The sequence below is a fragment of the Vulpes vulpes genome, chromosome 15 (genome assembly GCF_048418805.1).
Source record: "Vulpes vulpes isolate BD-2025 chromosome 15, VulVul3, whole genome shotgun sequence".
Taxonomy (NCBI): domain Eukaryota; kingdom Metazoa; phylum Chordata; class Mammalia; order Carnivora; family Canidae; genus Vulpes; species Vulpes vulpes.
In genome coordinates this window covers 79,244,946-79,272,416 of record NC_132794.1, presented here as the reverse complement: position 1 = coordinate 79,272,416, position 27,471 = coordinate 79,244,946, and the positions used below count along the sequence as shown (strand labels likewise).

Genomic DNA, 27,471 nt, shown 5'->3' with positions numbered 1-27,471 from the left:
GGACAGAAAGAGAAGTAGACTCCCCATTGAGCAGAGAGCCCAACATGGGGCTTGATCCCAAAACTCAGGATCATGACCTGAGCCAAAGGCAGATGCTTAAGCAATTGAGCCACCCAGACTCCCAAAATATATCATTTTAAAGGTAAAAATAAAAGCAAGGAAAATTTCTCATTCCTTAGGTTTAACTCGGGAGTCAGTGTTCTGACTATGAATAACTGAGAACATTATTGATAATATTTGTAACAGTTGAAAATTAAATATCTTTAAAACATTAAGAGCCTATTTAGTTAAAATCCAGAAAAAGAAAATAAGCACCTTAGAACAGAAAAGTAAGTAAAATGCCCACGTGAATAGGCTATACACAAAAGAAGAAATACAGTTGGCCAATAAGTATACCAAAAAATGTCTAGTCTTGTCAATCATCAAGGAAAAATAAAACTAAATAACATTTCTACCTATTTGATTAGCAAATAATGAAATAATAATACCTTTAACCCAGAAATTCTACCTCTATGAATTTGTCCTAAGGAAATTAGCATAAGTGTGGGGGAAATTTTCATTTAAAGGATAAAATCTAGGGGGAGAAAATTCCTAATTTAATGTTCCAAAACTTTTTCAAATGTCAGAAACAACCTGAGTGTTCAACAGTACATTGACCTAATAAATGTGGGCTCAGCCATTCCATGGAAATAAAATGTATCCACTGAAATGGTAATCAGACCTCTATTTATTGATATGCAAAGAGAGCCATAGCATAGCTCAATGAGAAAAGCATGTTCTATAACAATATGCTCTAGTCTATGTATAACATTATATGTGATGTCTCAGCCTGGGGAAACATGCATATGATTTTTGCCTCTCCTATATGAAAATATACCTAGGAAGCTCTTCATGGAAATCCTTCAAGATGCTCACATTAGCTGTCTTTGCACAGTACAACCACAGAACTTTTTTTTTTTAAGATTTTATTTTATTTATTCATGAAAGACAGACAGAGAGAGAGAGGCAGAGACATAGGCAGAGGAAGAAGCAAGCATCATACAGAGAGCCTGACGTGGGACTCGATCCAGGGTCTCCAGGTTCTCCAGGATCACACCCTGGGCTGCAGGCAGCGCCAAACTACTGTGCCACCGGGGCTGCCCTGTTTTTTAGTTTTGTTGATGGACTCACAGCTTTTGCACATTCAAACCTCTTTCTTTTATTTTTCCTTTCTGCTTAGAATAAGATAAATATTTATCTATATTTCCCATGATGAATTTGTGATATTATTGTAAAAATTTAGCCTTTGAATCCTTTTAGAATTTATTTCGTTGTGGGAACTAAAGAAAATAGTTTTGTTTTTTCCCAAATAGTCTACCACTTGTTCTAATACCTTTTATTGAATGATCATTCTTTACAGATTTCAAAGGCTAAGCTTATTTTATATAAATTTTTATATATATTTTCTGGGTTTTCTATTTTTGTCACCTTTGTCTTTTTTTTTTATTATATCAATAACACACTACTCCAAGAAGCATCCATTTGTGATTAATTTTAGACATCTTACAGAACAAGAACCCTCAGCCCATCTTCCTTTTTAAAAGGTTCCTATAAATTTTTATGTTAAAGTTTATTTTTCTAGCTTGGTTATCTCAAAACGTTGACAAAACAACTTGATAATAGGGCACCTGGGTGACTCATTTGGTTGAGCGTCTGCCTTCAGCTCAGGTCATGATCCGGGAGTCCCAGGATGGAGCCCTGCTGAGCAGGGAGTCCACATCTCCCTCTGCCCCTCGCCCCAGTCTCATGCTCTCTTTCTCTCTCTCTCAAAATAAATAAATAAAATCCTTTAAAAAAAACCCAACTTGATACTTTTCTTTGTCCTACAGATCTAGTATTAGCCTAGATGAACTGATATATTCATGTAGCACTCAAATGCCATAGTCATCTGGAAACAAGGTTCTTAGCCTTGTGGTCTGAGAATTTGGACTAACCCAGTTGCCTCATCAAGTCTCCTATTGTGTTTTTTTGTGTGTCTGTATCTTTATCAGTGTTTTATTATCTTCCTGAAAGTCCCTTTACTGCCTCATTTCTGTCCTTTGAATTATACATGCTCTGAAAAAGCAGCTAAAAATCACCTATCCACAAGGGTTTCTTGAACTTCCTTTGTAATAAAATAGCACACTCATTGCTCTATGACTTGGGACTCACATTTAGCTCTCTCTGCAACTTTTATTTTTTAAAGATTTTATTTATTCATTCATGAGAGACACAGAGAGAGAGAGGGGGGCAGAGACACAGGCAGAGGGAGAAGCAGACTCCCTGCGGGAGCCCAACATGAGTCTTGATCCCGGGTCTGGATCCCGGGTCTGGATCCCGGGTCTCCAGGATCACACCCTGGGCCGAAGGCGGCACTAAACCACTGGGCCACCAGGGCTGCCCACTCTTTGCAATTTACTAAGTATTATGTGTATGTCTTGCTACTTTGCTAGATTACCTGATGGTAGAAGCCCCATCTTTATTTTATTTTTTTAAAAGATTGTATTTATTTATTTGAGAGAGAGAGACAGAGATAGCGAGAGGGAACAGGAGTGGGGAAGAGAGGGAGAACCAGGCTCCCTACTGAGCAGGGAGCTCAACATGGGGCTCGATCCCAGGACCCTGGGATCATGACCCCAGCTGAAGGCAGATGCTTAACTGACTGAGCCACCCACACGCCCCAAAGCTCCATCTTTAAACTATCTACCAGAAGCCAGCAGAGATCCTGCTATAGGACTTTTACTCAGTAATTACATCTGAATTCATTGGTTCTCCTTCTGGATCCTGCTTTACATTACATAATGTTCTGGGCAGCCTCAGGGTTTTGACCACCTTTGTGTCTTTATGCAATGCTCAATGCTATACCTAATAAGAACACTCCATGTGATTTATCTAATGGTAGGTCCTGGCTTCTCAATGTATTATACTATTGCAGCCTATTGGTGGATGAAGGCCTTTGAATCTAGATGAGAAGGAGGGCTAGGGCAAATATAGAAATGGAGTAAAGTGAGGAACTTTAATATGCCATTTATATAAGGCAGTAGTTCTCAACCCTAGCTATTTGAGAATTTCGTGGAGGGTTTTTGAAACTTAGCAATGCTTAGGTCCCATCCTAGACCAGGTAAATCAGAATCTCCAGGGTAGGAACTACACAACTTAATAGTTTCTTGAACAACTCCTACATACAGCCAGGGTTGAAAACCATCAATTGTTCCAAAGCAGTACTTCACAAACTTTAATGTGCATGCAGACCCTCTGGGAATCTTATTAAGATACAGGTTCTGGGATGCCTGGGTGGCTCAGCGGTTAAGCGTCTGCCTTCAGCTCAGGGCGTGATCCCAGAGTTCTGGGATTGAGTCCCACAGCAGGCTCCCTGCAGTGGGACTGCCTGTGTCTCTGCCTCTCTCTGTCTCTCTCATGAATAAATAAATAAATCTTAAAAAAAATAAAATAAAATACAGGTCTGATTCTGTGGGCCTGGAATGGGAGTAAGAGTCTCCCTGCCTAATACGGCCTCAGGTAGTACTGATGCTGCTAGTTCTTCAAGCACGCTTGGATCACCAAGGATCTAAAGCAGTGGCTCTCAACCTTAGTTGAACATTTGAATCACTTGCAGAGTTTTCTAAAACTATGGCAAGCTCGACCCTGTGTTCAGAGATTCTGATTGCATTGTTCTGAGGTGGGACCTAGGTGTAAATTAAAAAATACTTGAGATGTTTTACACGTACATTTGGGGTTCAGAACCAAAAAAGAGAAATGGAGCATTTACCTGGAGATAATCCAACAGAAAACAAACAAACAAACAAACAAACAAAAAAAACTCCTTGGCCTCAGGTACCCTTAGGCTCACAACAGCTATCTGATTAAAGAGGAAGGCCTTATTTTTTCTTGAAACATCTGTTAAATAAAATTTGGAAGGATTTAAGCTTGCTGTAAGAAAATATGATCAGTTGGGATGTACTGGATAGTACTGGAATTTAGCTGTGCATGGACTCAGAAGCACTTTTCTTAGACGCCCTTAATATTGGTGAGATTGTCCCTCTCTGAGAGAGGTGCAGAAGGCAATGGCTGGCCCATGTTGCATGCCTTGGGGACTCCAATGACGTTGTCACAATGCTACATGTATTATTTTAGAAGGCAAGGATCTTGATGGAGTCACACACTTGCTAAACTCAAAGTGGAAAACCAAGATTGGTGAGGAGCATTTTTGTGACCAAGATGGAATTAACTGTTGCAACAAGGAAGTCTCGAGCCAGTAGGGCAAATGGGGGATTCAGTTCTGTTGGGCTGCTCTCTGAGGAATAGCTACTCCCTTCTTTGAAATTTCCATCCCAAAGGGGATTTAGTTTTTCAAAGATTGCTTGCTTGCTTGCTTTTACTGTAAAATATATAAAACATAAAATTTATTATTTTAACCATTTTTAGGTGTGAAATTCAGTGGCATTAAAGTACATTCACATTTCTGTGTAACCATCTCCAGAACTTTTTCATCTTCCCAAACTGAAACTCCATACTCATTAAACAACTATCTGTTCTTTTCTCCACCCCATCCCTGGCAACCCCCATTCTACTCTGTGTCTATGAATTTGACAACCTTAGGCACATCCTATAGGTGCTATTGCACAGTATTTGTCCTTTTGTGACTGACTTATTTCAATATAATGTCTTCAAGGATCATCCGTGTTGTAGCATGTCTCAGAATTTCCTTCCTTTTTAAGGCTGAATTATGTTCCATACATTTAGGTTACTTCCACCCCAGGCTTATTTCCTTTAAGTAGGTTTTGGAACTTGATAAATATTTTATTACTAAATACCTACACCCACATGAGTTGCTCAGTGTAGGAAATAATAACCAATCATCTGAAGGTATTGTATAAGTTAGCCAGTGTCACTTCAGCCTTGGCTTGTAGCCATTTGCGAGAACAGGAGTGGCTGTGAGCATAGCAAAGGGATTGGATGTGAAGGTGCAGAGGATGATCTGTAGTGTGCTTTACACTCTAAACTCCACGTTGCTTCACTGCTCAGTTTAACTCAAGTTAGCACAAAGGTTGTGTAGGTGTATTCTGCTGATTACTGCGGATGCCAGAAGTCTAGTGGTTGGGGTGATAAAACAGAGAGTACCCAAACTATGGCCCTAATTGTCCTGTTTAGCAACTATGTCCATAAGAGCCACTCTGTGCACCCCTCCCCCACAGTCCATCTGATGTCTTCAAGGCAGCCTTGGCCCATATAGCATTTGCAAGAACAGGAGCTGCCTTGGCATACATAGTGTTTCCCAAATTTGCCTGATCACAGACTCAGCTGGGAATTTTTTTTTTTCAGCTGGGAATTTTGATGAAATACAAATTTCTGGGGCCTATCCCAGAACCTACTAAATCAGAATCTACAGGGGCAAAGGAATCTGAGTTTTAACAAGTGCCTCAGAGAGACTTAAGACACTATCAGTGACTTAGAGGAATGAGCACTTGACTTAAACACCCAAGTGCTACAGATTTTAAGTGTCTGGAAAATTCCAAATATATTTATTGAGTGTTCCCCATGCTAAGTGCTTAATGGAACAAGAGGGATATTGGATTGGGAGACTGGCTGGCTGGCTGGCTGAAGCAGGTTTCCAGGCATTGCCTTGGTTGGGCCACCACATGTTAGAGTTGAACCTTGATTTTGGGGTTCTAGAAATTTGACACTGTCTTTGTATAAAATGTCAGTGTGGCTCTGGAGTAGACCAGATTAAGGGCTAGTAAAGTGTTTCTCTTCTGACATAAGAGTGCATCTCCAAAGAGATGAAGACATCCATGTCCCCCAGATTTGGCACTCTCCCACCCTGGTCAGTGCCACATCACTGTAGCTATGCCATACAACCCTCTTCCAGGGTTCCCTCTGGTGTCATCTCAATGGGGAAGATGGTCTTTGGGACGTCAGTCCACCATCTTCCCAGGTTGCCAGTTTCCTGAATAAAGCAACCTTTCCTTTCCCACCATCACTTGTTTCTTAAATGTTGATTTTAGAGCAGCAAGCAGTCGAACCTGAGTTTGGAACTGGTTCTCTATCTGGTAACACAGAGATTCTTTCTGAGCTCCATGATCCCCACCTGGAGTGAGTCTTTTTATCTTTGGCCAAGCCATCCCCTATCTAACTAGCCTCCACGCCAGGGATGGAACAACAGTTCCTTTCCTGTCTTCAAGCAGCAGTACTGATGGCACATCCCAAGTAGGGAGAGCAAGAAGAATCAGGCTGGAACAAGTTGCCTGGCCTGACAGGAGCCCAGATCTGCTTCTGGGCCTGTCAGAACCTACTGTTATCTTTCTGTGCATGCAGGGTAGGATGGAATTTAGGAATGATGCCAGGGATGGCCTACATGCTGATAGTTCAGGTTCCATGTGTTCAGGTCCATGTTCCTGAAGGTGGCACTTCGGTGTTGCCAAAGAATGGCCTTAAGTTGGTGAGGGGCATCCTAGAGAGTTGGAGGATGGGCTGCTTCCATCATAGAGCTAGTCCTGGAGAGGATGGGCATCCTATCCCTTTGAATAGGCCTTGTTCTTGTCTCAGTGACAGCCCTGCTATACCCCTATATTATGACAAAAACCAAGTGCCAGACAATCCTCAACAAGGAGACCTGCAGCTATAAAGTGGTGGCAGAGTGACCCAGAAAAGACCTGTATTGTCAGTTGAATGGATAATGTAATGTGCTGGTAGTGGGCCTAGGGCTCCCAGCCTGAGAGGGCCCAGTTTGCCCCAGGCCAGGTCTTGTTTTTCTTTGGCCTCTGACAATCTATGATTGTGAAACCCTACCTAACAGTAAAAAAGTTTTTGAGCAAACACTTGAATCTCTGTATGCTTTTAGTTTATCAATTATTATACATTAGTTTATAAATTATGTGTGTATTACAAAGCATGCAAACACTGAAAGGAGACAAAAAATAAATATGAATAAAAGTTATAATGTTTTTATAGTATATACTACAAGAGATCATTATATGTCTCCTACTTAGGGACCACTGCTGCTTATGTCACTTTTGATATGTCTGCAGTCTGGTGCCCTGCTGTCCAGCTATCTGGTGAACAATCCAAAAAAATACATGTGTCTTCGAGATGAAATCAGATCCCTCTTTTTCTTTGAGGTTTTCTTTTTCTTTTTCTTTTTTTTTTTTTTTTAAGGATTTTATTTATTCATGATAGAATGAGAGAGAGAGAGGCGGAGACACAGGCAGAGGGAGAAGCAGGCTCCATGCAGGGAGCCCAATGTGGGACTTGATCCTGGGACTCCGGGATCATGTCCTGGGCTGAAGGCAGTTGCTCAATTGCTGAGCCACCCAGGGATCCCAATTCTTTGAGGTTTCGATGTTTACTCTTCCTTCGTCTTCTTTAGAGAGCACTGTGTCCCACATACACCTTTGTGTTTTCTTGAGGTTAGGGCAGGGTTTTTTGTTGTTGTTGTTGTTGTTGTTGTTATTTGTTTTTAAAGTAAGCTCTAGGCCCAATGTGAGGCTTGAAATTATGACCCCAAGATCAAGAGTCCCATGTTCTATCAACTGAGCCTACTAGGCACCCTAAGGTTAGGGCAGTTTAGAGCAGGACAGCCTGGGAAAAGCGCCTCCAAGATCACACACAACCTGATGGGGGGTATTAAAAGGCCATGGACTCTGTCTGGTAGATGGAAGTGGCTTGGGTGCAGGACTCTAATATCTTTTGCAGCATACAGACCACCTCAAAACTTAAACAATAACAATGTTGATTACCTCTTGCTGTTTCTGTGTTAGAGAACATTTGTTCACTCCAGGTCTCTACTGAGTGCCTGGACTAGGTAATGTTCTGGGCCTGGGGCTAAGCCATGAACCAGAGAAGTAAGGTCTGGCAGTCCTGACCAGTTTAGACTTGCGTGTGTACGTGACAGATCACAAGCAAATAGTCCTTTTTTGAACGATTTGTGGGCAGTGAAGAGCTTTATTTTTCCTCTGCCCTTGAACTCTACCTGTTTAAACATACTATGTGGACTAGTTGAGCAATCTAGGCAAGTCTTTTGGTGTTTTTGGTCTGAAGATAATTAAAAAGTGTTTTGGTCACCTTTAGTTACAAAAAAAAGTGTCAATCCAGAGTCTACAACTGAATTGCAGTGGAGGACAAGATAATTAAGAGTCAGATACAGGCTTGGTTGGCTTCCTTGGCCAGTGGCAGTGTTTAGAGTGATTTTTCTTCCCCTTCGGGCTTTTGTGGGCTTCTCCAACATGCCCTGCTGCTCCTCCTTCTCCACAGCTCACCTTCCAATACAGGCTATGACTGCCTTTTAGCTTCTGCATTTGAACTCACATTTCCCATTGCTTTTTCCTGAGATTGCCTTGTTCCTTGTCACTCTTTGGTGGGACCTACTTAGATGGTCTTTCACCTTGCTGGGAAATATGGAGAGCAGATAGCTGAGTACTGGGGACCTCTGTCAAAACTGAGACATTAAGATTCCTATATTAATATCTGATCACAAATAAACAACAATGTTCTAATGTGGGTAATGCCACACTGGGCAAATTTTGAGAAGAAGTACAGAGTTGTGGGATGTGGCAAGTGGTATGATGTGGTGCAAATGAACACATGCTTTGGAATCATGATGTGGCTTGGAATCTGGACTCTGACCTCTATACATTTGCTAAAATTTAAAAAACTGTAGCAAAATATCCAGGTTGTAAAAGCTACCACTTTAACCATTTTTTTAAGTTTACACTTGAGTGGAATTACAAATATTCACACTGTTGTACAGTCATCACTACATCCATCTCCATAACTTTCCATCATCTTAACCTCAAAGTCCGTAATCATACAATTACTCCTCCCCCCAGCCTGTGGAAAGCACCTTGTGTTCTCTTTTTATTTCTTTTTAAAAAAATATTTTATTTATATATTTGAGAGAGAGAGAGAGAGAGAGAGAGAGAGAGCAAGAGCTGGATGAAGGGCAAAGGGAGAAGCCGACTGCCCCGAGCAAGGGGCCCGACTGGGGGCTGCACCCTGGGACTCCGGGATCGTGACCGCAGCCCGAGGCAGACGCCTAACCAGCTGAGCCACCCCGGCGCCCCACTGTTGTGTCTTCTGGTTCTATAAATCTGACGTATTCTCGCTACCTTATGTAATTGGATTCACACAGGATTTGCCCTTTCGCGTGTATTGACGTTTATTTTTGCATGCGTACATTAAAGCTAAAATCTATTTACGAGGACATTTGTGAGACAATCACGTAGCACAGAGAGAATCCTGGGCACAGAGTTTGCCCTCAACAAGTTTGCTTTACTCACCGTGAGTACTCGGGAAAGGTGAGCGGCACGTGGCCCCAGGGCGCCGGAGGAGCGGACGCCTGCGCTCTGCGCTCTCCGGGGGGCGGGCAAGGGCTTCGGGCGACCCGAGCCGAGATCTCGCGAGACTGTCAGATGTGCGGCGTGAGGCGTGGGAGGAAGGCGGTGCTCTCGCGAGAACTCTTCCTTTCGGCCCTTTGCTCGACCGGCGGGCCTCTCCCCGAGGAAGCTCCCGCTCGCATCGCCAGGCGCGGCCCTCGGAGCTGGTAAGAACCGCCGGGGCTCGCTCTGCCAGCGCGCCCCCTCCTGCCTGCGGGTCGCGGGCTGGCCCGGGGCGCCGTGGCCGCTGGCCCGCCCAGCCTAGGTCTGCCCTTCCCGCCGGCCTCTGCCTCGACCTGTCCGGCCCGGGGTGACCCTACTTGGCTGCTGGCCGCCTGGGCCGGTCCTGTCCGCGGCCCTCGGCGCTCCGCCTCCTCCCGACGCCGGGAGTGACAGCTGCAGGGTCTTGCTTGTCGCCAGGGCCTCGGGGGGCGAGGAGGCTTCCTTTCCCAGAACGGGCCCAGCGTGTATCTGTTCCCAGCTGTTGGGTGAAAACGCGAGGAAAATCGTGTTTTCGGCCCCCGTATGCCAACCCAGCGTCACCTGCCGTGTGCGGCCGTGCTCCCCGCGATCCTTGATCTGGCTCCATCTCTCCCTTTACCCGCAAGAGCGAGGGTTGCTCGTTCCTCGTTCATCCATACCACGATCGGTTATTTACTCAGTGCCCGTGTGTTCGGGTGTTGAGGCTACGGCGATGAGAAACAGTGGGCACAGCCCTTACTCTTGTGAAGGTAAATTCCCGTGAGGGGGCAACAGTAATAAACAGTCTTACAACATGGGACGATGCGGTCGAGAATGACAGCGCTCCGAGCCGCAGTCTGTCGGATTGAAAAAGCAGCCCCCCCCCCCCATACCATTTTCCAGTGTTTTCTAATCAGGGTAACTCTCTTGGACAGATTTAGTTTTCCACCGCCCATTTGTTAATTTGGAAATGTGGTTGTAAGGACTCTTGGATTACCTCATCTGGGGTGAGGATGAGACCGGTAACCATAATTGGCTCGTCTCTGTACTGGGGTCCTAGCGTGACATTTCTGAGCTGTAAAGACTATCGGACCTTTGAGGAACTTACCCAGATGCTACCGTGGAGGTGGGTGTGGTGAATGTACCGTGAGGCTCAGGGAAGTTACTTGGTTTGCTCTTTGAAATGTTTGCTAGCTTGCCTGTTTGTTAAGATAAGTGAGATAATACATGTAAGCTCTAGCCCAGTAATATTCCTTGCATTTTATTTCTCCTTCCCCCTTTTCTATGGGACTTTTAGCCTTGGGTCTCTAGGGAAAATCCTACAGGGTCTAAAGTTTCATGATATTTTGTGTCTAAATAAACCTCTACATTCTTAGTGTTGGCCAAACAGGCATTTCAGAAGTGGCAAAGCATGGTGAGCTATGTAAGGGGAGGAAAATGTGATTCTCAGAGGGGGAGAAAATATCTTATTTTAGAATTACATAGGACCTGCCCCCCTCACCCCATTTTTTTTAGATCAGCTTAGCTGTGCCAGAATTTCAGGAACCCAGGGGAGGGGGGGGGGCTTTAGAAAACTGCAGGATATTCTTATACATCCCTACACCCATCTGAAAGCCTCTTGGCTACTGTTTCATAATAATTTCCCTTCTAGAGTAAGGGTTAGCACACTGGAAAACATTGAGAGCCAGTCATTGCTGCTGATGGATTTTTGACTCTCAATGTCGTATTTCAAAGAATTACTATTTTCTGCTAAATTTTTGGTGAATCAATGGCACAGATTCTCTAGGTAGCAATTCATTGTTGTGCCCTCAGGGACTATCATAAGTATGTGTCAGCATAGGAACTGTATAAATATTTGTTGAATGAATACGTAAAATCTTAGTACCCAAGTGATCCCTTTAACACACATTATGTGGCTAAGGACTTTAGACTCAGACCTGGGATTAAATCTTGACCCCGCTACTTGGAAGCCTGTGATTATAGGTAATATATATTTAACTTCATCAGGCGTTAGGTTCTTTATTTTTTAAATTGTGGTGATAATATGTACTTTAAATGTTTGAGGTGGGGTGGGCGGGGGGAACGCCTGGGTGGCTCGAACGCCTGGGTGGCTCAGTTGGTTAAGCATCTGCCTTCAGCTCAGGTTATCTTTCGACTCATCATCTCAGGGTCCTGGGATCTAGCCCTGCATTGGGCTCCCTGCTTAGCAAGGAGTCTGCTTCTTCCTCTCCCTCTGTGTGCACGCACTCTCATAAATAAATAAAATCTTTTTTTTTTTTTTAAGATTTATTTATTTATTTATTTATTTATTTATTTATTTATTTATTTATTTATTCAGAGAGAGAGAGAGAGGCAGAGACACAGGCAGAGGAAGAAGCAGGCTCCATGCAGGAAGCCCGATGTGGGACTCGATCCCAGGTCTCCAGGATCACACCCCGGGCTGCAGGCGGCGCTAAACTGCTGTGCCACCAGGGCTGCCCAATAAATAAAATCTTTAAAAAAAAATCAGTGTTTGGGGGCACCTGGGTGGCTCAGTGGTTGAGCATCTGCCTTTGGCTCAGGTGGTGATCCTGGGGTCCTGGGATCAAGTATCATATCAGGCTCCCCATGGGGAGCCTGCTTCTTCGTCTGCCTATGTCTCTACCTCTCTCTGTGTGTCTCTCATGAACAAATAAATAAAATCTTTAAATTTTTGGGAGACGAAAATGAAATAATGTGTAAAAAAAAAAGCCCTTGGCACATAGATAGATACATTAAATATTTGTTGAATTCATTCAACAAATATTTATGGAACATCTACTATATAACAGTGAACAAAATGACAAAGTTCCTTCCTCTGGGGAACTTACCTTCTAGTGTGTTTTCTGAAGTGGGTTCAGAAAATAAATGGTTTCTACATGTCAGATGGTGATAAGTGCTATGGAGAAAAATAAAATATATTAAGGGGGAGTTTGTGGAAGGAAGATTTATTTTGTATAGGATTGTGAGGAATGGCTTCACTGAAAAGACACTCTAAGCAAGTGAACAAGTGGGCATAAGCATATCTGGAGGAGAGTGCAAGGGCCCTGAGGTAGAAGCATCCTTGGAATGCTGTAGGAGCCACAAGAAGACAATTGTGACTGAACTGAGCAAGCAAAGAGAAGAAAGAGTAGGTGAGGAGGGAGGAGTGGGCAGCAGTCATGAAACTGGGAGAGATAATGGTGACTTATTAAATTGATGAGCTACGTAATAAAATGTCTTCCTTTATTATTGTACCCATTCTCTGACCAAAAGTAGTAAAAATAGCTACATGTATCCACTGCTTTTTTTTTTAAGATTTTATTAAAAATAGCTACACATATCCACTGCTTTTTTTTTTTTTTTTTTTTTAAGATTTAATTTATTTCTTTGAGAGAGAGAGAGAGTGAGCACCAGCAGGGGGAGCAGCAGAGGGAGAGGAAGAAGGAGGCTCCCCACTGAGGAGGGAGCCTGACATGAGGCTCCATCCCAGGACCCTGGGATCATGACCTGAGCCAAAGGCAGATGCTTAACCAACTGAGCCACCCAAACACCCCCTCTCCTGCTTTTTTAAAGCTTTTGTTACGTCACTTTACTTTTATGAAAGACCTGCATTTGTATCTGTTTCCAAAGAGGATTTTTACTTTTACAAAAAAGGGCAAAAAGCAAAAGTGGTGTTCAGCATTTGTTTTGCAGTGAGTCATTATTAGAGGCATTATGCACCCCAGCAGCTAGAGTGGCTCCACCAAGCTCCTTCCCTGGAAGCTACACTTAGCATCTCAACATCAAGCCACCATAGCTTTGAACTGTGTTTCTGAGGATTAGTGCTTTATCTTAATGTATTTTGTGCATCTGTTAGAAAGATAGATCGTCAGGTAATCAGAAATCCTCATAGAAGTGCTCTACTTTTGGATAATGGGGGATATAGCTCTTACTATGTGTCAGGAATTATTCTCAGTGCTTTACATATATTAATCTTTGGGAGACTAAGAGTATACTTATCACAATGAGCACTAGGTAATATATGGAATTGTTAAATCATATTGTACACTGGAAACTAACATAACACCATATGTTAACTATACTAGAATTAAAATAATAAATTAAAAGACTATCAATCTTGGACTTTTTCAAAAGAAGTATATTGAGCCTCAGAGAATAAAGACTTGTCCACAACTTTCCTTTTGGCTTTGTTTTCATTATGGATATGTCTTGATACTTTGTTTCAACATATAGCACACAGACAAGTTGAGTGGCCTAGGCTCATATGGGGGCAAAGTTGAGTACTTTTCTTCTGGTGAGTAGCTTTAAATAGTGTTTTTAAATAGTATGCTTGTCGGAGGAGCTGCCATATAGTTCTCAGCTTGTCTTTGCTTATTAAATTATAACATTCAATCATAACTTATAAATATCCCACCTAGCCTACAATACCTCAGGGCCCGACATGGTATTCACCCTCTTTGAATTAGGTAGATTCACGGGCAAGTGAATAAAATAGTTATTTTTTTGAACAATGTTTCACCTTTTTTTTTAAAAAAAGATTTTATTTATTTATTTGACAGAGAGAATAGGAGCACAAGCAGCGGGGGAGGGGCAGAGGGAGAGGAAGAAGCAGGTTTCCTGCTGAGCCCAAAGACATGGGGCTCCATCCCAGGACCCTGGGATCATGACCTGACCTGAAGGCAGATGCTTAACTGACTGAGCCACCCAGGCACCCATAAAATAGTCATTTTGAGGGTGCTCTTTTTGCTCCTGATGTGAATGATTCAGTCTAATTCTGTTAACCATACTTATCCCAAGTCATCCTCCCTGATTTTACCTGGCTTAATTATTCAGTGGAATCAAGATGTTCCTCTGGTGCTGGAAAACTGTTTGGGAACCCTTTTGAGCCTCACTATTCCTCTTATCCAGTCTTTCCTATAGTGCTCTACAAATGTGACAATTTGGTTCAGTGTAGGAATGAATAATAGGTTAAAAAGTTTTTGATTGTCAGTTTGATCATAGATAAGAAGTTAAGTCTTTTAATACTAAGACAATTACTGATTTCATAAGAACATAATCTTAAGGTATATTTGATTTTAATTTTAGCATTATTGCTAGTACCCCAGGCTTTAGAGAAGGGATAATATATGACTTGTTCACTTCCTATGGGAAAAACCGTAAGATACTTACTATAAAATCAGAGATAAAATAGTATTTTTTTAAAAAGATTTTATTTATTTATTCATGAGAGGCACAGAGAGAGAGAGAGAGAGAGAGGCAGAGACACAGGCAGAGGGAGAAGCAGGTTCCATGCAGGGAGCCCAATGTGGGACTCGATCCTGGGACTCCAGGATCACGCCCTGGGCCGAAGGCAGGCGCTAAACCACTAAGCCACCCAGGGATCCTCTAAAATAGTATTATCACTGGGATGGTAGATAAGTAGTATGTTTTCCTATCATTTACTGTTTTATGACCAGAAGTTTCAAGTTGAAAATAGGACAGAGTCCCAGTTCTGAAAGCCTACCAATCTTTTGTGATGTCAGCTAGAATTTCTGTGGTACTGCAAATCTGAAGTAAAAAAAATCCTGAGTTGGCTGTAGATAAGTTAATATTTCCTCTTTAACTTACAGACTTCCTGATGTTTGTGAATCTGCATAGCTAAACTTTGACGGGTCTGCCTGAGGAAAGATGCTTTGTCTCAGTGCCTGTCCTGGGATCATGGTTTCAGTGGCAGTACCCTTGCCAGTTTTGTCTTGTTTGAAAGAAAACTAAAAATAGTAACACTAGAAACATTTCCACCTCTGAAAAACCATCCTGAATGCAGGCCTTACTGTGACATCAAGTTGATTATCTATGTTTAAAGAAGAACTATACTATTCTTATCGTGGCTAGTCTGAACTTGAACGTCTGTTTATCATTTATTCATTTCTCAAACATACACATTAAGTCTCTGTTGAATTTAAGGTTACAGCATTGCACAACTTTAGGGACACCATTCTTTGTCAATTCAATAGACCACGTAGAGTGTGAAGGGGTTTGGTAAGCCAAAATACCCTTACCAGACTCTGTTCAGCATTAGAGTGTACAAAGCCAAATAAGTCATTGTACCTTCTCTTGAGAATCTCAAGCTAAGGAGGCAGACATGTACTGTGTAATTAGAGTAACATGTTACAGGTCTCACGCTGGAAACCTGTATAGATTAGAGTGGGTCCAGAGGAAGGAGCAGCAAACTCTGTTGGCCAAAACTATTGAGGAGAAAGGTGCTTGGCCAGAAAGTCTTCATAGTGGTGGTGACTTGAGCATAGTTAGAAAAGTGGACAGGTAAGGAGAAGGGAACTGGTATTGCTGACGGCGAGAACTGGGAGAGCCAAGCTGGACAGGTAAACCAGCCTAGGCTGTGAATGGAAGAGCTGTGTAGCAGGTTACAGTGTGGGGGCTGCTCTGAGGAGATGGCAGGAAAATCATGTTGGAGTGAGAAAATAGAGAACTTTATTCCTTTTATAAGAAATTTGGACTTTATCCTATAGGCAAGTGGGGAGTTTACATCCTCTTTAGATGAGATGACCTACTAGGAGTGGATGGTTCTCGTTCTGAGACAGCATAGAAATCTTGAAGCAGAAGAGAGGTAAAATCACCCTTAGAATGTAAACATAGAGATATAAGGGCAAATAATGAAACCTAAGGGAGAAAAGAGGAGCCTGCAAAGTGGTTTGAATGTAGAATTCTTCTAGATTTTTATTATTTTTTCCTCCAGTCTTTATGTAATTTGGAATAAATCACATCATTGTAGTGACAACTACAGCTGGAATAAGCTGATAGAACAAACACTGACTCTCAGTAACTCAGGAATTCAAGTGAGGGAGAGCTGGATTATTTAGTGTGTGGAGGTGTTGGTCAGGATCTTTTAGAGAGGGCGTAGAGACAATTGGTTATGTAGGTGATGGTCAACACAGTTTCTATTGTATTTATTTACATTGTGGGTATTTTGTAGGGGCACCTAAAGATGAAAGTTCTTCTTGACATCAGTTATGTTTTACTAGACTGAAAATTCCTCTTTTCTAGCCATTTAAAGTACAAAAGTCCACAAAATTTAAACTTCCATCATTTAGAAGTATGTCTTTTTTTTTGTTTTTTTTTTTTTTAGATTTTATTTATTTGAGAGAGACAGAGATAGCAAGAGAGAGCACGGTCAGGGTGGAGAGGGAGAAGCAGGCTTTCTGCCTAGCAGGGAGCCCAATGAGGGACTCCATCCCAGGACCCTGAGATCATGGCATGAGCAGAAGGCAGGCTTAACTGACTAAGCCACCCAGGAGCCCCTGTTTGTTTGTTGGTTGGTTTTTTAATATATATATTTTGTTATTCATGAGAGACACAGAGAGAGGCAGAGATACAGGCAGAAGGAGAAGCAGACTCCATGCAGGGACTGGATCCCAGGACTCCAGGATGATGCCCTGGGCCAAAGGCGGCGCTAAACCACTGAGCCACCCGGGCTGTCCTGTGTTTTTTGTTTTTTTTTTTTAATCTTTACAAAATGTGTTATCCAATAGAGAAGAAATTGTTTTCTCATAACTTTTGGTAGTGACTGTCTGAAATGTTTGGTAATGACTATCTGAAATGGGATCCCAGAAACCTTGTGCAGCATAGATCAGACTATTCATCTGAAATCTGAGGGATGCTTAATTGGAGGTGATGGCCTGGAGTGTCTTTTGCTTTTTGTTGTGTGGTTTTGCTTTACTCTTACTATTTACAAAAATAGTTTGTGAATAGACAAGAGCAAGTATTTTACATTAATAAAATTGATTGAAAGGCAATGACTAGTGCTGTCTAAATTTTGTCTGCTGGCCTGATTGGATATGCAGGCAATAAGGGTGATTTTGCAGAAAAGGGCACCAAACTAAATGTACTGTACGATGAGCACGATAATCAGATAGGAATACTGTATATGGCAGGTACTGCCCTAAACATTTCACATAGAAGTCATGTGATTCTCATTGAGTTGGAGACAGTAATAACGGACACTTGGAACAAGAGGCGAGGGCTGAACGCCCGCGGGGCTGACTGGTGACCTCAGGAGGCATAAAGTACCCGGCAGGGACGTCCCGGAGTGGCGCGGTAAGCCTTCAGAAGACCACGTTGTCGTTTCTCTGCAGTGACAGGCAGCAAAACCCTGAAGGCGTAGACGCCTTGACGACTTGGGGCGCGGAACAGGGTGGATACAGGCTGAGAGCTGGAGAAGGGCCGAGGCGAGGCTGGAGGGGCGCCCTAGCTCCTGCGGGCTGCGCTGGCGTCGGCAGGCGGCCGGGCGGGGCAGGCGCTCCTGCGGGGAGGGCCCGAGTGGGCGGAACCTCCCGGGCGCCCGCCGCCGACGTGCGCGCTCCCGGCCGCCGGGGCCGCGCGGCGCGTGGGCTCGGGGACCTTCGCCAGCCCAGTTGGGGATCAAGCGGCCTTCGGCTCGCCTAGGAGGTCGTGCGGCGGAGACCCAGCCTGCAGGTAGTGGGCAGCCCGGGCCGCAGCAGGGGCGCCTGCGGTCGGCGGGCCACGCTGGGCCGGGAGGGGGCGCTGCGGCCGGGCTGGCGCATGCGTGCTGAGCGGGCGCCCTGCGGTCCGCGGCCCCGCGGGGCGGCGGTGCTCTTCCGCGGTGCGGGGGAAGCTGGGAGGTCGCGCGAATCGTGGTGCTTTTGAGCTACAAAAGTCTTATTTGGCATTAGGTGGGGAATTTTGTGGTCGGTTCGCAGTTACTGCTTCGGGAAGTTGATGTGCTGGTAGGTACGTGTAGACTCTGAAGTGCTCGTCTTGGGGTGCGACACCGCGATTTCATTGTCCCCGTAGCTTGTTGGAGGCTCGTCAGGTATCGGCCTTTATTGCGAGGTGTGAAGGAAACTATGGAGAATCGTCCTGAATTCCAAAGATACTTGTGTTGATGAAGAATTAAAAGTGTTTTGGGGCTAGGGTAAGATATATATAGCGTTTGAGTTAATGAATTGTGAAATAAACTTTTTTTTTTTTTTTTGACAATAAAGAACGTGTGAAGGAATGTCTCAAGGTGATGTGGAATATTAATTACTTTATCATTTTTTTTCCTGAAAATTTGTGCAGTCTAGTAGATGTCTCATCAAAGATAACCACATTGGCAATATTTCAAATTTAGTAATCCAGAGAACGTAGATGTATGCTTTGGGTTGCTTTTAGAACATCGGCTTCTGGCAGTGACTTGGAAGCCAGGAAAATAACTGAGAAGTGGAAAACTTTTTTTTTTTTTTTTTTGGAAAGGGGCAGGTGGGAAAGGTGGCAAAACAGTGAAACCTGAAAGGCCCAGTTAGAGGTGACATGGTTTAAGCTTTCATTCAGACAGACAAATGGAACTTTGAGTGATTATGATACGGATGTGGGGTCAGAATCCAGGACTCTTGCTCTTGTCCTTCATACTTGGCACTGGCATTTGGCAGTGTTTAGATTATTCTGAAACTGTCTTGACATGCACGGGTACTATGCCAACTTTTGTTAGCATTATCCAAGGAAGAAAATTCTAAGAAATTGTCTTAATTTATCGAGGACTATGAAAATGCACAGAATCTTAATGGAAATTATTCCAATAGTACTCCATTGGAATTTTTTTTTTTTGAATGTTAATTTCAAACTGTAGTCTTGGCAAATACAAGTAATTTGTGGGTGATAATACACTAAAAAAAAGGAAGAACAAGCTGGTCAGAGAGCATCCAGGACTAGACCTTAGAAACCTTAGTTCTAAACTCAAACCTGTTATGGCTGTGGCCCTTTAAATGAGTGGTTTAAACTGTCTGGGCCTTAGTGGCTTCATCTATAAAATGAGAAAAGTCTACTAAAGAGATGGCTAAATTTTTGTACTTTAAGTTGTGGTTTTATGTGGGTCACGAGGGTTAAAGCTTTTTTGAAATTTTATGGTTAAAGCACATGATAACGATAGAGCTTCATTTGTGGTTAGTTACTTAATTCTGGTTTCATGATCTTTGGATTTCATAACTAGATTTGTGTAAACCACTATGCAAAGATTGCATATATAGTTTATAGAACTTCTCTTTGGGGAAAGCTCTAGGTTTTCCTGGAGCTTTATTTGAGGAGTGCATGCATCTCTCCCTCTTTCTTCCTCCTGCCCTAAATTTAGGACAGGAATCCTAGAGGTAGGGAAGTTTCAGAAGCATTTAAACTTTTGACTTTGTCTCAAAAGATGCACATTTAAGCAGTCTTCTTTTGAAGGTGGGGGCAGTGGTTTGGATTACAAAGATGAAGAGGAAAAGACATTTTTAAATAGTCTTTCATTGATTTGAATTTTGGAATTAGAGCCGATTTGGTCCAGTACTTTTACAGGTAAGAAACCAGACAATAGTGTGCATACTTGGTAAGTACAGGGTTTAGACTATTGAGTTTTTGCCATAAAAACGGTTTGCCTTTTGCTATATTGTATAGTGAAAGATTCGATAGGGAACTACTATCTGTTAAACAAGTACCACATCCTTACCCCTAAATCTGCAAGGTGGGTATTATCTTGATTTAGGAATTAGGGTTTAGGTTCTAAAAGGGCAAATGGGCCAAGGTCATAGCATTGATAAATGGCCTAATGATTCTGAGTCAAGGCCTCTTCACTTCAAAGCCTTTTCTAGCTTCAGTGCTGCTCTCTCTAATCCAGGGGTGATGGTTCCTAAAGTCCCAATAACTCAACTAAACCTAACAATAGTGTTAAAAAGTGCAGAGTGCAGGGGTTGGATTAAGTGCCGGCAGGCTGATAATGTCTCACTTCAGCTTCTCTGTGGCCATTTGTAGCTACTGTCATTGTCTCCGTTTTTCCAGAGGAAGTGGAGGCTTAGAGAAGTAAGCAACCAGCCCATGGGTTTTATGTTGGCAGATGAAGAACTCCCATTTGTTAAACGCCTCCCCACTGCTCACCCCCCCCCCCCCCGCCCCACCCCCGCTTCCAGGGTAACCTCTTAACTGTCATGCTTGCTGCACTGGCTCTGGAACCTGAAATAAATGGTAAATTGTTGAAAATGGCTGTGTGAACTATTTACCTCCCACAAGTCTCTTTAGATGTGGTATTTCATAAAGGTAGGTCAGGCTTCACCTCATTGTGATTTGAGTTCACTCCTATAGTGGATTCTTAATTCTAGTTCTGAGGGCTTCCTCCTCACTGCAGTACAAAAAGGCAAGCATTTGCATAACTACTTTCTTGGGATCTAGGCTAGAGAAGCTGACTGCCCCTCCACTGCCCCACTGGGAGGCAAAGGGGCACAGCCAAAGGCAGCAGAGACAAGCATCCGGGGACTGATCATAAAGAAATGAAACAGGATTTCTGGGACGCCTGGGTAGCTCAGCAGTTGAGGGTAGCTTAGCGGTTAAGCGTCTGCCTTTGGCTCAGGGCATGGTCCTGGAGTCCTGGGATCGAGTCCCGCGTCAGCCTCCCTGCATGGAGCCTGCTTCTCCCTCTGCCTGTGTCTCTGCCTCTCTCTGTGTGTCTCTCATGAATAAATAAAGTCTTTAAAAAAAAAAAAAAAAAGGATTTCTTAGTGGCTGAACAGATGGGCTCTAAAGACCCTTATTCTTAACAAGATTACTGTTTTGAAGGATAACACTTATTTTAATTTGAAAATGTGATAAATATGGGGGGAAATGAGTTTTGTAACTTAAATCTCATCCTGCTTCTGTCCATAGCTGATAAGGAGCAAACCCAGTTTGTATAGTTTTGCCATATTTTGTTCTTGTTAGACAGGTTGTTTTTTTTTTTTTAAAGATTTTATTTATTCATGAGAGACACAGAGAGAGAGATAGAGGCAGAGATACAGGCAGAGGGAGGAACAGGCTCCATGCAGGAAGCCCCACACGGAACTAACTCATCCTGGGTCTCCAGGATCACGCCCTGGGCTGAAGGCCGGCACTAAACCGCTGAGCCACCCTGGCTGCCCATTGTTCTTGTTAGACAGTTTGTATAGTACTTGTGATTGAGTTTAGAAGACCTACTTTAGGGATTTAGTAATAACAGTCAGCACTTATATGCATTTGAATTTGCCACCTGTGTGATCTAGAGCTCTGGGGTTTGACATTGTGAAGTGCATTTTAATTTAATTTTATTGATTACATTTTACACTGTGCCAGATATTGTGGAATGCCACACAAATGGTGAGGACTTAAAAATGGGAAACTTGGCATAGGTGAAAGTTGGTTAATAATTAGACAGCTAAATATGCCTTACGTATAACTTTTAAGTGCAAAGTGAAGCAACTTGTGGTAATGAGGTGACACTCCAGCTCTCAAGTGTAAGGCAACGCTTCACTTGTGTTGTACAGGTATTTTTCAAAGTCCCTACAGAGTGCACCAAGTGTTAACATATGTGTTAGGAAAAATTTCCACGGGGATTCCTATCAAATTTAGTTAAGGAGGCCTTTCCTTTCCAGAGGTCATTATGGGGAAACAGACTGATGTAACAAAATAACAGAAATTACAGTTTCCCAAATCTTTAAGTTTCCTAGAGGATCTCTAGTTCCTCACTGTGGAGCCTGTTAGGCTTCTTCCTCCCATCATTTTATTTCTGAGGGTGAGGATCATACCGCCTTTATTCCTTTCCAGCTTCTAGCTAGCTGTCTAGTCGTAAACCTAGGCTTGAAGATGCAGTCTAGGCCAGAGTTCGTGTCCTCTCAGAGGAGGAGTCAGCCATTTGGGGGACTCTACACACTACACTGGCTAGGCTGCTGTTTAGCCAAAAGCTGGCTCCTCAGAGGAGGTCGTTGCCTCCAGAACGGATAGGAAGTTCTTTCACATACTGCCTCAGATGTTTCCTGTTAATCCTCCTCTACCCTCTTTGGGTGATCCTGAACAAATCTTTTGATAGGTTACTTGTCGTAATCATGTCCTCCCAGAGACTTCTCTTATCTAGGCTAAACAGCTTCCCTTCTGGAGTAATTTTTCATGGTTTTAAAGTCCCTTTTCCTTTTCTAAATGTGTATTCTAAAGTGTGTTATTCAGAAAGAAATTTCAAATTTAGTTTAATAGACATGGAACAGGTTAGTCCTATGACAAATGCTATACTGTTGTAAATGCAAATGGTGTTATTTTTCTCTCAGACCCAGCACAGTGCTAACTCATATAGAGGTTACTTTCAACTAAGTCTTCATCCTTTTAAAATACACTTTATTCTCTTCCACTTTGTCATCCCCCATTCAGGTTTTAAACATTTACATTTTCATTTTACAGGTATGTAGAATCCGTTTTTATCAAAGTCCTTTGATAACTGTGACTGTCATACCTGCTTTCTGTTCTTATCCATGTAATTAGGGAAAACAGGTGAGTAATTAGGGAAAACATGCCTCAAAACTTTACAGACTGGCTTCAGTCTGTGACTTTTTTGAGTTGTTTGTAAAAACTAATCTTAGGATTCCATTTAGTTGTACTTCTTTTTAGCTCATTTTCACTTTATCCCCAAAGATAGGATATATCCTTGTCACAGATCATGTGTTGAGCATCCAGATAGACTGTGGCCGCAGGATTGCATTGAATGGCCGGTTTAGTAAAACTGTCCAAGAAGGAAATAACTCTGGTGTCATAGGGCTATGTGAACACATGCTGAGCTACACTGATTGCTGTTTTTTTCTAAATGTTGAGAAACCATCTCTGATTCTAGATCTATCCAAGATAGACACCAGACTTCTTCCAGTGTTTTTTAAAATATTTTATTTATTCATGAGAGATACACAGAGACAGAGACACAGGCCGAGGGAGAAGCAGGCTCTCTGCAGGGAGCCCCGTATGGAACTTGATCCCACGACTCCGACTCCGGGATCATGACCTGAGCCAAAAGCAGATGCTCCACCACTGAGCCACCCAGGTGTCCCTCTTCCAACAGTTATTATCAAGCTTGGTTTCATGGTTTTTCTTACATTCTTCTCAGTCTCAGTATATCATTGGTTGTGTGCTGTTCTTTCCACTTCTATTTCTTATCTCTTTTAAGCCCAAGATTATTAGAAAACTTTGTAGTTTCCCACACCAATGTCTGTGAGCATCTCCCTTATATTAGAATACTATGAAATTATTTTGTTAGATTTACATTCTTGAGAGCTTCGTAGCTCTGAAACCATTCCTAAATTCTTCCTAAGTTTAAAAAAACAAAGTTCTATCTAAAAGAGAAAATAATTTAAAATTTCCATTGCCCAGTCCAGGTAAATGTTAGATCTAAACAGTGTTCTAAACTGTTTACCAAGTTACCGGTTTGTAGCTGCTTTTCAGAGTGATTATGGATCCTTCTAGACCTTTTAAGTCTTCACCTCTCAATCTGTAAAACAAGAACATATGCCCCCTATGACTTTATGTGTTTCATAAACAGAAACTTACACTGTAGTGTTGTTTTAACTTTCTGGAGGCTATATGCCCTATCAGTTCTGGAAAATTAGTGGGTTTTTTGTTTGTTTTTTAGGAATAATCTGTTTACATGTAAAGCATCACTAAAGTAGATGCACAGTATTGTATGGAGGAATGCAGTAGTGGTGGGCAGGGAAGAAGAAGCAGTATTTATTAAGAGTACACTATGTGCCGGGTCCTGTTTTGGAAGTGATCTAAGTAAGTTAGTAATTGGGAGCTCATTGGAATGACCATTTGGGGCATGTTTGAAAGGTGGTTTTTGGTTGAAATTACAGTGCAATTTAGATTTTTCTTTTTTTCCTCTCACAGGAACAGTGAGCAGAATGAGTACCTCACAGGACCAGAGTGGCCGCTCCAGTAATAGAGAACCCCTTTTGAGGTGTTGTGATGCACGGAGGGACTTGGAGCTTGCTATTGGTGGAGTTCTCCGGGCTGAACAGCAAATTAAAGATAACTTGCAAGAGGTGTGATGTGCGCTTTTTTCTTCTCTTGTCTGGGTTTTTAGCACAGGGCTGGTTAGAGCATGGCTAAGGACTTTGCTTCTCTGTGCTAACCAGGTTTCACCCCATGTCTTGTTTGGTATGCCTGAAATGTTGGTGCCTTTGATTCCCAAAGGAAATTAAACAGATGGTAGAAGAGTCTGGAAAACCTTGTGCCACCTCAAAGATTTCAGTTCAGCATGCATTTTTTAATTGCTCCTCTTTGTGGTCCCTATGCCAAGCACTGCCATCAATAAAAAAATAACAAAATGAATGAGTATTCTACTGCTCAGCTGTGTCCTTGATGCATAAAGGATGGTGCTGCATCATGGCCCCTACCAGCTTTTAACTTGGTTGTGGCATGGCTTTGTTGGTGGCATGTAATGTAAATCACTTTAGCTGTTGAGTCAAGTCAAAATGAAATCTCTTTGTTCCCTTGGCCTAATATTCTGTTGGTGAGTGGGAAGACCAAGTATTACATGATTTTGAAATACAACTTTATTATAGAAAAATTTTGTTTTAAAATAGTTTCTCATGCGGATTCTCATGGATAATTATAGGTGTTTTGACTTCTGTCCTTTGGATTTTTAGTATATATGCTGCTGAAATGAGCACTCTCCTTTGGATTTTTTTATTTGTTCTTTTTTGAATCACTACTTCTGGTTTCAGAAACATTTAGTTTACAGGTTTACTTAAACTCTGCCCCACTGGTCTTCTGGCTGTTGACATGTAGTGGCACATCTCTTTATTTAATTGGCCTAATGGAACTGGCTTGCTCATTCATAGAGTGAGAAAAGAGACAAGGGCTAGCTAGCCATTAAGTTAATACTTCTATCTTACTCCGCTGACAAATTTGTAAGACTATATATAGGTTTTCAAATTATATGAAAAACTTAGGGGATCAGTATTACATATCCTTTTATTTTTTCTTGATTATTTCAGGCCACCCAAATAAACCAGCTCCTCTTTGGATGGATGGGGTATGGAAGGAGAATTTAGAGCTTTTGTGGCTGAAATTCTTAAACTGGGTCTGTGGGCCTTTGGTGGTTCCATGGGTGTGCTACCGGGACCCACAACCCCGAAATTACAGGCAAAATTTTGAGTATATGATACGTATTTTTCTGGAGAGAGGTTCCGTATATGTGATTGGATAATCAAAAGGATTTGTGACCCTCAGAAGTTTAAGAAACTCACCATTCTAGGACAGCCCAGGTGGCTCAGCGGTTTGGTGCCGCCTGCAGCCCAGGGTGTGTGATTCTGGAGACCCCGGATCGAGTCCCACGTCGGGCTCCCTACATGGAGCCTGCTTCTCCCTCTGCCTATGTCTCTGCCTCTCTCTCTCTTCTTGTCTCTCATGAATAAATAAATAAATAAAAAAAGAAACTCACCATTCTTTAGGCTTATAACAGTAGTGAAGCTAATAGGTATGTGTTTACTAGGTCAAAGCCCAGATTCACAGCTGCATAAGCCGTCATCTGGAATGCCTCCGAAGCCGTGAGGTGTGGCTGTATGAACAGGTAGATCTCATCTATCAGCTTAAAGAGGAGACACTTCAGCAGCAGGCCCAACAGCTCTACTGGGTAAGGTGGCTGTAAGGCTATAATTGGTTTGAGTATGGTTTTCCAGAGAATGTCTTTCCTATAATGTACCATTAATATAGATCAGGTAAAAGCTTAGTACCAAGTATTGTTTGTTTACACTTGGATATATTTGGTGCTTTTAGTAACCTTGTGGCTAGATAGTTTCATTTTTTCTTACAGTTACTGGGCCAGTTCAATTGTCTTATTCATCAACTGGAGTGCACCCAAAACAAAGATCTAGCTAATCAAGTGTCTGTGTGCCTGGAGAGGTAAAGATATTTTTACTTGTTTTGACTTTTGATGTATTTTTAAAAACAAGTCAATTTTGGGATCGAGTCCCATATCGGGCTCCCTGCGTGGAGCCTGCTTCTCCCTCTGCCTGTGTCTCTGCCTATCTCTCTCTGTCTCTATGAATAAATAAATAAAAATTCTTTAAAAAAAAAACCAAAAACAAGTCAATTTTGTAACTCCTTGTATGTCTTGGATTTAACTTGAGTTTTCCAGTAATAAGATCATACTAACTCTATGTATATGCTTAATATTATACCTGGTGGTTCATAATGAAGTCCTCTACCTTTGATGAGTTCCTTAGAAAAGTACAGTCATTTCAGATTATTCACAATTTGGCTTTTGTTTTAGATTAAAACAGTTATTCCTTAAAAGTAGTCAGATAGGGATCCCTGGGTGGCGCAGCGGTTTGGCGCCTGCCTTTGGCCCGGGGCGCGATCCTGGAGACCCGGGATCGAATCCCACGTCGGGCTCCTGGTGCATGGAGCCTGCTTCTCCCTCTGCCTGTGTCTCTGCCTCTCTCTCTCTCTCTCTCTCTCTGTGACTATCATAAATAAATAAAAATTAAAAAAAAAAAAAAAAAAAAGTAGTCTGATATTTATTTTTTCTCCAGACTGGGCAATTTGACCCTCAAACCTGAAGATTCGACTGTCCTACTGTTTGAAGCAGACACAACTGCTCTGCGCCAGGCCATCACCACGTTTGGATCCCTTAAGACCATCGTGAGTAGTGTTGATCTCAGATAATTCATAGTGCACTTCTCAGACCTGTGGACTCACAAATGGTCTTAAAATATTTTACTGTGAATAGTGGCTTTCTTGAAAATTTGGTAAACTACAGAATTTCATGTTCTGATTAAGCTGATAGAGCATTAGGCTGGTAGTTCTTGGAATGTGGTATTGACTCACTGATAATTTCTGAATTCATCTTGTCTCTCTTGATACCTTGACATAGTTCTTATAAAGTCTATGGGTTGAATGGTATTTAAGATAAAAAATTAAACATGATCTGATTTGGGCCTTGTTAAAAACAGTAGTACTACCAGTTATGGTAAAAAATTCTCTTTTATGATGATATTTATATAGTAGAGAATTCTCAGATTTCATAACTACTTGTGTAGGCATCGAATTTAGTGTAAAGAATATTCTAGTAAAATAGTAATGTATTGCTATTTTTGAAATTTAGGAATTACAATTTTACTTTTTTGGAATGAAAGCATAACATTAATAAACATGATTAATTTGCTTTCATTTTATAGCAAATTCCTGAGCATCTTATTGCTCATGCTAATTCATCAAATATTGGGTCTTTCCTGGAGAAAAGAGGTTATATCCCATTGCCAGAACAGGTAAATGTCATTTTGTTTTTGGTAACTAAATTATTACTTGGTTTATATGTTTTTTTAAAAAAAATATT

General features: G+C 42.1%; 2 protein-coding genes across 50 annotated transcripts in view; one reads left to right on the top strand and one right to left on the bottom strand.

Moving 5' to 3' along the window:
* Window positions 1-9,420, bottom strand: part of LOC112913230 (WASH complex subunit 2-like) — a 93,363-nt gene extending 83,943 nt beyond the window's left edge. For 4 of the 14 annotated variants that reach the window (XM_072739293.1, XM_072739304.1, XM_072739317.1 and 1 more), the window contains exon 1: window positions 9,294-9,414. The gene's annotated coding sequence lies outside the window, so the exon portion shown is untranslated. Of the gene's footprint in view, window positions 1-9,293 lie in introns of all 14 variants that reach the window. The other 10 variants (XM_072739305.1, XM_072739313.1, XM_072739295.1 and 7 more) reach the window with 8 other exon arrangements.
* Window positions 1-27,471, top strand: part of NCOA4 (nuclear receptor coactivator 4) — a 60,806-nt gene that overhangs the window by 27,972 nt on the left and 5,363 nt on the right. For 4 of the 36 annotated variants that reach the window (XM_072739364.1, XM_025989890.2, XM_072739368.1 and 1 more), the window contains 5 exons: window positions 24,018-24,172; window positions 25,627-25,767; window positions 25,948-26,036; window positions 26,669-26,777; window positions 27,314-27,403. In XM_072739364.1, coding sequence (XP_072595465.1) covers window positions 24,032-24,172; window positions 25,627-25,767; window positions 25,948-26,036; window positions 26,669-26,777; window positions 27,314-27,403 — 570 coding nt within the window. In that variant the 5' untranslated portion in view covers window positions 24,018-24,031. Of the gene's footprint in view, window positions 1-9,423; window positions 9,557-10,285; window positions 10,477-17,648; window positions 17,820-17,882; window positions 19,674-22,547; window positions 22,638-23,763; window positions 23,907-24,017; window positions 24,173-25,626; window positions 25,768-25,947; window positions 26,037-26,668; window positions 26,778-27,313; window positions 27,404-27,471 lie in introns of those variants that run through there. The other 32 variants (XM_072739366.1, XM_025989902.2, XM_072739349.1 and 29 more) reach the window with 31 other exon arrangements.